The 11,647-nt window shown below is 41.1% G+C and overlaps 1 protein-coding gene across 1 annotated transcript in view; it reads left to right on the top strand.

Moving 5' to 3' along the window:
* pcgf3 (polycomb group ring finger 3) overlaps positions 1–11,647 on the top strand; it is a 61,549-nt gene that overhangs the window by 30,155 nt on the left and 19,747 nt on the right. The window contains exons 2-4 of the mRNA XM_080466097.1: positions 178–287; positions 3,492–3,609; positions 8,649–8,745. Of these exons, the coding sequence (XP_080322223.1) occupies positions 273–287; positions 3,492–3,609; positions 8,649–8,745 (230 nt within the window). The 5' untranslated portion in view covers positions 178–272. The remainder of the gene's footprint in view (positions 1–177; positions 288–3,491; positions 3,610–8,648; positions 8,746–11,647) is intronic.

Raw genomic sequence — 11,647 nt, forward strand, 5'->3', positions numbered from 1 at the left:
ATTAGAACTCTCATGTTTTCTCAGGAGCAATAAAACCGGTTGAAGTTGTTGTTATGGGTGTGAAGAGGTATTTTGCACCCGAGAACTTCACGTTGGGAAGGATGATTCCGGTCACTTCTTTGCACTTTGTTTTTCTGCGACATGAGATGTATTGACGCCTCGTTTCTCTGTGTCCAGGCTTCGATGAGGGGCTCCCCATGATGAGCAGCTAACACTGTCGGCCGCACAACCACAGGAAGAGACGTGGCTGCTGCACCATCCACAGTCGACGCATGGCGGTATTAGGGGTGAGAACGGCAATCTCTCATTTATTTCAGTAATCCCAAGACTCGGAGAGACAAAACACAACAGAAACGTTTCCTATTAGTTATTTGCTGCTTCTTTCAAAGGCCCCATGAAATGAAAAATGCCTTTCCTAGAATTCTTTTTCTTTTTTTTTTATGGTTTCTGACTTGAAAACTTGAAATAATAAACGCAAAATCGCATATTTAACATGATTGGCTACTGAAAATGCTTAATGCTTACCAGCGTTGACTGCACATACTCACTTGATTGTACTTTTAAGAAAAAAATAGAATTCAAGCAGTAAAAGACATTCTAATCCCATAAAATCTTACCTGTTACTTAAGTACGGTGACATATTTAGTCACAACACTAAACAAACTGGCTAAATTCTGTGTTTATGCAGTATATTAACTCAAAATTAATAATAAGATAATTTAAATTTACAGATTTTTCAATGAGACGATTTTTAATCTCAAAACTGCTTTGGGGAAAAAAAAGATATAAATTGTTGTTTTACATCTGGTTAAAAGGGTTAAATTTGATATCTGCTAAACACACATTTAAAAACACAATCATCTATATACGTACATGGAAATTATGTTTTCTTTTCAACCTTTGTTTCATTTATTTAGATGTTTTTTGATCAAAAATGTTTACATATTTGAAGTAAATAATGATCAATCAAACAATCATAATGGTGAAAAGCATTATGATTGTTTGATGTAAAACAAAACAGGGCTCTTTATGTAGCGAAGCCTCTATTTAAAGTATTCATAGCAGCCATACAGAAACTTAAACTAAAGATATCAAGTTTTTATTTTTTTCCTCCATCGATCCAGACGCTCGCTAACTTTTGACATTCACTGAGGACTTCTGAAGAGATGGAACCGCTAAATAATAAATGATGCTTGTCTCACAAGCTGGTACAAACAGAGAATATCCCAGTGATCAATGCTCAATAATTCACACAGATTTGGCAGCAGATTTCTGCTGTTCTGTTCCATTAACCTTTAAACATCGTCTGTTGGAGAAACATTTATCAAATACAATTTCTTCACTTTTTTTATAGAAATAATTGAAAACTTCTGTAATTTTTTTTACACATTTAATGCGACATTTGTGACCTATAAATGTTTTGTATTTCATCTAATAAAACATCGTTTCATGTTTATATATAGTCAAACAATGATCTCAAAAACCTTTGTTCTTTTGATTCTTTTTAAGAAAAACAAGAAATGAATTTTTCACTCATTTGCAATTTTCTTTTTTTATATGGAGAATAAAATAAAAAATTGCCTTTTTAACGAGGAAATTCTTTACAGCGACTCATCTAATAAAAGACATATTAAGTGAACAACAGAAATGACTGTTTTTATAAAGTAAAGAGGAATGGTGTAAGAAAAAAAGTGAAAATAGAACATCACAAATTGAGTAGAATAAGTCTTCACCTAAAAATAGTGACTCAATAGTTTTTCTACTAAAGCACACAATTAAAGGGTTAAAAACAAGATCCAGAAACGGCACATAACATTTTGTTTATGTAAAAACTCAGATGTCGATGGTTCACGCCTCCATTTGGTTTTGTTCGCCAGAAAGCGTTTGTTTCTACCGATAGCGCCCCCAAATGAGCAGCTGTTGTAATTGCGGGACGTTTTCCAGGCGGTTTGTTCGCTGTCAAACGTGCAAACTTTACCAAATGAACGCGTGAACTTTTTTTTTTTTTGCGCCCTCCCCAATGGAGCCGAGACCCGGGACTGTCCTGGTGTGAAAACACCCTCAGTCACACCGCTGCGCAGCAAAAACAGAAGCCTCCGCGTGGCAAATCGCTGCTTCCAACATCGTCTTTAATGACGTGAGTCACTAACTGAGCCCCCAAGTGAAGACTCACTTCGGCACAGCTGATCTGTCTTCCATTGTGCTTTTAGAAAGCAACGAGCCATCACCGCCTGTAATAAACCACTCACCTGTCTTCTTAGTGTCAGGTTGGAGTTGCATTAAAAAAAAGAAGCCAAATCAGACAGCATGAGAGTCTTTGAAAAAGTTTCCTGGAAAGACACCAGAAGAGGGAATCATAGTAAAGAACTGTGGCCGGCAGGAAAACAGGAGGCAGAGCAAAGTGTCTCTGAGAGAAACGATAGAGCTCCACCGGCTGCCATGAAGAGCTGCAGTAATATCCTGCATCATGTTCCTGCTTGTGATTACAGCTGTATTGCTGCTGCTGGCATTATCACACATGCTGGAGCTTTGTGGCCTGGCTTTTCTGTTTTCTATGGAAACCTCACTGTACAGAAGAGGCTGTGTTTGGACTCCTGGACAGCCTTAGGCTCCGCCCACACCGCAGGTCGTGACTCTCAATTCACATTTTTTTCGCAGGGATCAGATTATTTTTTTTGCGCGATCATTTCAAATGCGATCTGCCGCGTGAACGTGATCAGACCGGATGTTAACAGACCCCAGAATGCAGAAGACGACGGGAAGTCACGCTGAGCACACTATTTACGCCGGTCAGCACCAGGGTTGCCAGTTGTGACTCACTGATTCCAGCCCAAATAACCTTAAACCCAAACACCTCAATAAAAAAACAGCCCAAATCTCAGCCTGTGTAGGAATCGTGTTAAAACTGTAAAACTATTATATGTGTAATAAAGAACATGCCATAAACACACAAATGCACGAAATAAAAGTTAAATAGTGAAAGAGTTTAAATCTCCAGTTGGGGGATACCTGCCATATCTGGCAACGCTGGTCAGATCGTGTAGATCGTCAGTGACGAAGCAGTTGCATGTAGGAAAATATCAGAATTGGTACCACATAGAAACAAGGCGTGGGTCTGGTGGGAAACAAATCTAAATACTGAATATCATCAAATATTACTGGCTATAATATCTTCGTCCGGCTGCTTGTTTGAGTGACTTAATCTTTGCGCTACAAGACCAAAACAGCTTCTCCAAGTGGGACATAAACCAGCTGACCCCCCCAAAAAAACCAACCTGTCTTCTGGGTGACGGCATGATTGTGGTTTTGTTTTGTTTGAATATTTCAAGTTATATTGATTTTAAGTAACCTACGGTAGAAGATGTACTTTTCAAACAAGCCCTGAAACACACAGGACTCCAATGACGGGTAACTAACACTCGGGGTAATGGTGGCTGTGAGAACCCATGAGAAACCTTAACCTTTTCACCCCCCCCCCCCCCCCCCCACAGAACCCCGACATGCTGACGAGGAAGATAAAGCTGTGTCACATCAACGCCCACATCACATGTCGTCTGTGTGAGGGCTACTTGATCGACGCCACCACCGTCACCGAGTGCTTACACACCTGTAAGTTACACCACCTTCATCTCCTGTTTCTTTCCTGTTGTGTTTTAACACGCACGCACGCACGCACGCACGCACGCACGCACGCACGCACGCACGCACGCACGCACGCACGCACACACACACACGCACGCACGCACACACACACACACACACACACACGCATACAAACACCCCGGCCGCTGTTGTCTCGGAGGAGTTCTCACGGCTCTCGCCATCATGGGACACATCCCAGAGTAACGCCCCAGAGGAGATCTGTGCAGCTTTACTTCAATTTTCACCCGACGTTTTTATAAAAAAAATTTATCACTGACTTGTGAACACCAGGCCGGATTTTGACTCAAAGCGAAGCTGTTTAATGCCGCTTGTTGCTTCTCCTGAACACAGTCAGTCCTGTGGTTTCCTAACAAATGATTAGTCGGCAAAAAAAACGTTGGGGCGAAGGTTATGCGTCCGTCCGCGTGTATTTATTGATCTAGTCATTGGTGAGACACAGGAGATCGAACTGTCAGAACTGAACAAGCCAATAAGAAAGAAACAAGGAGAAGATGTCAGAAAGTAAAACATGCAGATGCTGGAGGAGGCAGTCGTCGCCGGCCGAAGCTACAAGGAGGCAAAAGGAGATCAGCAGCATGAAAGAGGCTGATTGAAGCGTCCCTACCAACAGAGGGAGAAGAGTTTTATCAACACCTGTATGAATAGACCGACTGATACTTACAGAACAATTCCAGCAAAATGCGAGCCCTCCTGTCCCATTAATATTTTAAGATGAAGTCAAGCAATTAACAAAAGAAGGAACAGTTTAGAATGTATAAAGTATCCCCCCAAATAAACAGGAAAAACACTAAGCACAAAGCCTGTTCTACTTTTAAATGTCATCCAGATTAAATAAAAGAAAAAAGCAAACCTGAAGCACGCACAGACTCACACACCAGTTAATCTGCACATTTATGAGCCCCATAAGAAGGTGAGACGGCGCCGTCTCTCATTTGCACGGCAGTGCATCATTAGCCGAGTGTTTTTTTTTTTTAATAAAGAAGGATAACGCCGTCTGCCTCCTCCAGCAGGCCGTCGTTATATTGTCTGATCACAGCTCTGGCCATCAGTCAGAGTGAAACTCTTTGGGTCCAACGAGTCCACAGAGCGTCTTCAAAGTCCATTTCTCTTTTCCTCAGTAAACGCAGAATATGTGAATTTGCAAATGCTCTCACAGATCAGATCCTAACTCACTGAAGCAGTTTTTTTTTTTGTTTTATGACGCATGAAAGTAGTTTGGTGCAGAATTGATAAAATCCTACGATCACACTCGCTGTCCGTAGCAAATATATGAGGGCTATTGATGTTTATTAGCAGATGAAAAGAAATCAAATGCAGTAAACGAATGTTGCTCAGAGGCAGAGAGACGTAGATCGTGGTATACCAGTAGAAAGTGGTTCACTTTGTTTTGACACGTCAGTATTTTGGAGAAAGGGATCAAGAAAACAAGGGAATGAAATATGCAAAAGAGACAAGATGGAGACTTATTGTAAAAGATGTGATTGTTTTTTAAGGTGCTTTTTTTTCAAATTTGCATGACTAAATGTGTTTCCAGGATTCCTCCATAACGCCGCTTCCTTGTTAATATGCAAATAACGTCCCCAGGCTTTCAGACTGCGTTTATATGACCATGTTTAAAGCGAAAGCGCATCGTTTTCACATTTTCATTTCAGAAAAGCTTCGCGTTTGCGTGGCAACGTTTTGAAAACGCCGGAAAGAAAATGCCAGACCACGGGTTGTCGCTGTTTTTGTAATGAAGTCACACACACACATTCGCACAGAGAACAAAATGTTGTAAACGTTAAAAATGGCAGGAACGCAGACGTTCCAGTGGACAGACGGTGATGTTGGGTTGTTATTTTGGTGACTGTCAACAATAAAACTAGTCCAGGTGAGTATGGAGTCGTGACAGTCTGGAGGCAATAATTGTTATTGTTCATCAACTGAGCATGTGCAGAAGAACTCTTTACTATGGCCGTGGTGTGCAAGTGCGTTAGCAGCGTTTCAGAAAAGTCCCCCAGTCCCCCAGTCCCCCCCCCCCCTCCCCCTGTATCCATGGTGACGGAGTTGGAGCTTTTCCAAGACGTTGGGTTTTCCTTGTTTCCATGGAGACGAAGCCTTTCAAAAAGTTGTTTTCCTCCGTTTCCATGGAGACAGGAGTCTGAGCGTTTTCTAAAAATTCCACCTTGTTGAGCCATTTTCAAAAAGTTGCGTTTTCAGTGGCTCCAAGCAGAGTTGTCGTCTTAACAGGCCCTAGGTCAAAGTTTAGTCAAAGGGAGGAGTATTTATGTAAATAAGGGTCAATGGTGCTATTTAGCTGCATTTTCTTTGTTTTGTTCTTTAAAATCCTAATCTGGTGGAAATGTGATCTGTGGACTGGCCATTTTATAAGTGGAACTTGGATTGTTGCATGGATTCTAAAACTAATGGACATCAAAAAAGGAAAAAGTAGCACGACCTTTTGTAATCTCCCGAAGCTCGGCGGGTTGACGAGACACTTCATGTTCAACCTTAACACGACGCGCAGCCTTTAAGCTCCGACAACGAGCTTCATGACGCTGGTATTTTCAGTTTATTGTTGTGAAATTGTAATTGGTACCAGAAAATGATGAGCCAGGACTGTGGATTTTAGGAGCTGGAGGACGCCGAGGTTCCTGCCGTGTTCACTGCAGAGTAATCGAGTTTGAAATGATTATTCCTCATAATTTACTGTCAACATTTGGGTTGGTGAGAGTAATCTGATCAAATATGAGTGAGATCAGAATAAAGTGGAAGCTTTAAAAAAAAAAATAAAAATCAGTTTGCAGCTAGAGTAACTGGATTTATTTATTGATTTATTTAGCCTTTAGAATTGAATGAGGGATCAATTTAATTACTAATAAATGGAAAAAAGATTTTTTCAGCTTTCTGTTAGTTTTGAATTTTTCTCGATATAACGAGTGTTCTCAAGAGTTATTATAAGTGTGCAGAAATAAGCCAAATCCTTCCACTTCAGACGACCGGCCTTTTCTCTCAGCATAAAGTTTATTTTTTTTAAGTTTTGAACTGAATACCTCAAAGATTTGGATCAACCAGTATCAGACCTGATGGCTCAGTCCTCCACATGTCCACCGGAGGGCGCTCTCGCCCAACAGACTGGAGCCCTCCAGTTCCCATCAGACACCAAGAGTCCAGACGCTTTGATTCTCCCTCTCGCACGGAGAAAATGGGGGGACTCCTCCACTGCAGAGTGGAAACAAAGAGATTCACATCACGTCACCATTGCAGCTGTTCTGACACACATGAAGAGACGTCAGGCTGAGGCAGGAGCAGGAAATCACAGTGTGTGTGTGTGTGTGTTCGTATGGGGTGTATGAGGAGATGCTCAGGTGAGGAGTCAGTGGATTTGAATAGAAGCATCATTTAGACGAGTGTCGATATCTGCATCACCCGTGTAATTCAGTGATTCCCAAGCTTTTTCCTTTAGGGACCCACATTTTACCATCGTCATGCGCAAACTGGAACTGATGGAACCGAAGGAAATTAACAACAGACTACGTGCGAAATAGAGTTCCTTTATCATATGTAGTAACAATGACTTTCTCTTCTCTATGGATTCACACACCATCTCAGGGAGGGTTTGGTGTTCTGGTGCCGCTTCAGCTTGCACAGTTTTTTAATTATTCTTTAACGTCAGGCAAGTGACATTTCAAACATTTTGTGCAATAACATACATAACCAATATCCCCACTTTCATTTACTCGTTTTTTTTCACCACAAAAGATAATTAATTCTGTCCATTGCTTCAACAAAGCCTCATTCTATCTCTCTGTACTGCACCTTTTTGTTTTTTATTGCAGACAAGATGTTCATGTTCAAAACACCCATGTCCTCACGATATTCTAAAACTTTGTTGTTTTTTGTCTTTTTTAATAAAACAATCTCCACTTGTAATCTTAAAAGTTAAACTTGCTATTTGTTTACATAAATGAATCTATATTTAAGACAATAAAAAAAATGCACATTCTAAAATCAAGAGGTAGTTAGGAATTGAACCCAGCGCGTATGTAAAACACCGTATAAGCTCCAACATGTTTTTGGACCGTGAGAGAAAATGAAAGAAGCTGAAGAAAAGCCACTTCTGCACAGGGAGAACATGCAAACTCTGTACTTTAACTGGGGGCGTTCTAGCTATGAGTCGTGAGCGATAACAACTACACTTTGATGAAGAGCTTTACTATGAAATAACATGTAACTTGAATATTTGAACTTCATTTTCTAAAGATTGAAACCAGAATTCAAACTTTTCTATTTTTATTCCCGCAATTATTGTTGTGAATCAACAACAAGCCTGGGAAGTGATCCAAGGACAGTCTAATATTATTGCTTCCAGGAAAGTTTCTTTTGTCATTCCAGCAGTTTGTTTCAAATAAAGACGATCACACGGAGTTTAACGTCTTCAAAATGTCATCACATGATGTGAAACGCTGTCACCTGCCCCCTGAAAGGTCAGATTGTTCTTCATTAAAGCCGAGTTTCTCTGTTCGGCTTCATTGTGATGCAACAAAGTCAGAAATCCAAAAGATGTCGCCTACATGTTGTTGTTGTTTTTACAGTCTTATCCTATTCTCAGCTGTTTTTGCCTTGAATTAGACTGATTATCAATACAAATGATCACGTTCGTCCACCTCCACAGTTTCCTGCCAAAAAGAAGTGACAGAAATCATCGTAGATTAAAACGGGAAACTCGTCAGAAGAATGAATGTGAACTCCATCACAGGATCAGGCGGACTATTGTGTTGAACTATGTTACTTGTTATCTATAAAGTATGTGAAATAACGGATCCACTCCGGCACTAAGTGAAGGCTTCGGGGAGCCGCTCTGAAACGTTTTACTCTCAATCAAGAACCGAGTGAGACGCCAGCTGTGGCGTGATGGATTGTGTACGATCTATTCAGTGTGTGTGTGTAACAGTGTGTGTGTGTGTGTGTCGTCCCCCCCCCCCCCCCCCCGCGTGCGTCTCCAGTCTGCAGAAGCTGTCTAGTGAAGTATCTGGAGGAGAACAACACGTGTCCCACGTGTAGGATTGTTATTCATCAGAGCCATCCACTGCAGTACATCGGGTAAGTGAAGAGCCGCCGCAGAGCTACACACACACACACACACACACACACACACACACACACACACACACACACACACACACACACACACACACACACACACACACACACACACACACACACACACACACACACACACACACTACCATCTGCAGTAAACATAAACAGCCAATGGTCTTTCTCTTTTTTTAATTCAACTCAAAAACTGTTTAAAATAAATCCTCTGAACGAGGATGAATCGTATGAATCGACGTGTTCACACACGCACCGCCGCCTGCACGGGCCTCTGGAAGGAAAAAAAAAAAAACAAAGACGTCCAGTGTGCAGACGTACGAATCATGCACAATGTTTTTACGGTGCAAGAAGTCCTGGTAGGTGCTTTGAATGGGTTGTCCCATGAGAAATACATACAGGGTTTAGATTCATGTTAATGAAAACAGATGGATCATTAGTCCAATCTGTACATTTCTGACTTAAATGACTAATGACTCGCTATCTGCCCTGAGTGCTAATAAGTCGGTGCAGGAGATCAAGAAGAGATAAATTCACCTCCAGTAGAAGAGTGTAAATGAACAGTTTTATCTGCATATTGGTGAGCTGCATCGAAGTTTGATCCCGATAAGAGTTTTCTCCTGTTTCACCGTCACTCTTCTAACAATCATGATAATAACTCACTTATTTCCAGGACAGTATTAAACCCATTTTTGGGTAAAAATACATGTAAAATCACAATTCACACACAATCCAGTAATGCAACCTATTCTCTCACAGTATGTAGCTTTACAATTATGAATATAATGAAAATGCATGAAGGAGAAAAACTCACCGTGTGTTATGTCCTTTAGTCCTTTATGACCACAGTGCACTGTGATGTGGAACTACGGCGCGGAAAAAACTTTTTTTTGTGACTTTTCACATCATTTTCAGGATGGATATGAGGTGGGTCATTAGGTTCAGGAGTCTGGACCTTGTGAGGAAACCTGGTTTGAATCCAGGTTGCAGTAGGAAAGACCTCTGACGTAAAGACCTGCCAAATGGAAGATGCAGCAGAACTATATGTATACAAGAAAGCAGTGGAATAGACACGTCTTCTTTAATGTGTGACTGTGACGCATGCGTGGCTGCAAAGTTCATCAACGTCCCCCACCGCGCTTAATCTGGCCAGTTCATCCATCAGCGTCCAGACCGATGTGACCGAGTCGTCCGGCAGGAGACGCTCCATTGCAAACGATTCCCTGTTTTCTTCCTCGCCTCATTTTTCCATTTTTGTTTTTTTTGCAAGAAATTAGAATTGATGGGGAAACATCACAAACGATTGAAAAACAAAAACAGATGACACACAACCCCCCCCCCCCCCCCCCCCCATCTGCTCGCCGCGAATGTTGATCAAAGTTGATGTTTAGCGATTGAACTGAAAATCACACTCAGATGTCTCCGAATCAGACGGGCGGAGCGTCTCCCGCCTGCTCGCGCCGCCAACTGTGGCTTTCCTTGACGGTTCTGATCCGTTTTCAGCTTCGCATGCTTGATATTTGTTCTGGCGACACGCAGGCCTGGCACGCTGTGGCTCTGAAATTAGCCGATGTGGTTTGTCATCTGTTCTTAATCTGAATTTATTCTCATCATAGTGATTAAAGACTCTTAGTACAGGTCATTTATAAAGTATTTCTAAACAACGTACAATACAGAAAAGATGGCGGGCAGTCAAAATGACATTAAACGGATAACATTAACTATAAGTTTTATTTGTTATGGTTGGTTTAATTGGGTTCTTTTCATTCATTTCTAAAATGTGTGAAGCGTGTGCATTGCTGCTTCACTCAAGCAGGTTGATTGCTTTTAAATAAATGGCTAAAAAAAACACTTAAAGAGCCTTTGTTAAAATCACTGTTCACACAAAACTATATTACATAGTATATTACATACAATAGTACACTACACATATTTTAATCTCACATTTTTACCAAGACTACAAAATGACTTTTGCAATGCATTGCTTTCAATTGCACCGGCCACAACATGTTTTCTGCACCATTCGATGATAAAGGAGTATTTATAAGTTATTTGTCAAAGTAGTATGTATACAGTTAAGTATTAAAGATTCAATTACAGCATAAAAAGAGCTCATTAAAATAGTACCTCTTTAAGGTATCGTCTATATGTGTCAAGTATCATGTGCAGGATGCAGCGCAGAGGTTATTTTACATGGACTCCAGCAACTAGAAGTTCACGAAAGTCCTACAACTCAAATCCAGATGCGACAATAAACTGAGTAAATCGAAAATACATGTTGACTCTGTGCCGAACCAACATGACAATGTCTCCATCTGGATGTTTAACTTTAGGTTGAGGCAGCAAGAGGAACAATTCATGCAGAGGAAAGAAAGTTAAATGAGAGTTGATGACATTTAATCTGAAAAGAAATATCTGAGTGACAAAATTATCCTTCAAGAAAAGCGAGAAATTCTCCCACAACTATAAGGCACACTGCAATCACAGTGGCTCACATTTTAATAAGATATTTATTTTTACATAAACAATTAAAAAGGTTATTTGCAGAGATGCAGTAGTTTCCGTCTGTGTCCACCGGGGGTCAGTGTTTTTCCATGTTTCTAATCGGGCCTGGCGTCAGGCAGCGAATTGTGGCCCTCAGTTGGCAGCAGGGGGAACAAACGAGCTTTGTTTCTTTTCCTCTCCGAGTTCCACAACGACCCGAGCCGAGCCTGTCGTGTCGGTGAACCCGCCGTGTGGAGCGTGACCTGGGACACCCGGCAAGGAAAAGCTATTTAACACCGACTGAACGTGTCCCTCTAAGATTCTCTGCTTTCTATGAAACCTTTAGTTTTTTTTTGTAGGATTTTTGCTGTGCAGCACAGCAGATTGTAAATATCAGTTATCAGCC

This window comes from Lipophrys pholis (assembly GCF_963383615.2).
Source record: "Lipophrys pholis genome assembly, chromosome: 6".
NCBI lineage: Eukaryota > Metazoa > Chordata > Actinopteri > Blenniiformes > Blenniidae > Lipophrys > Lipophrys pholis.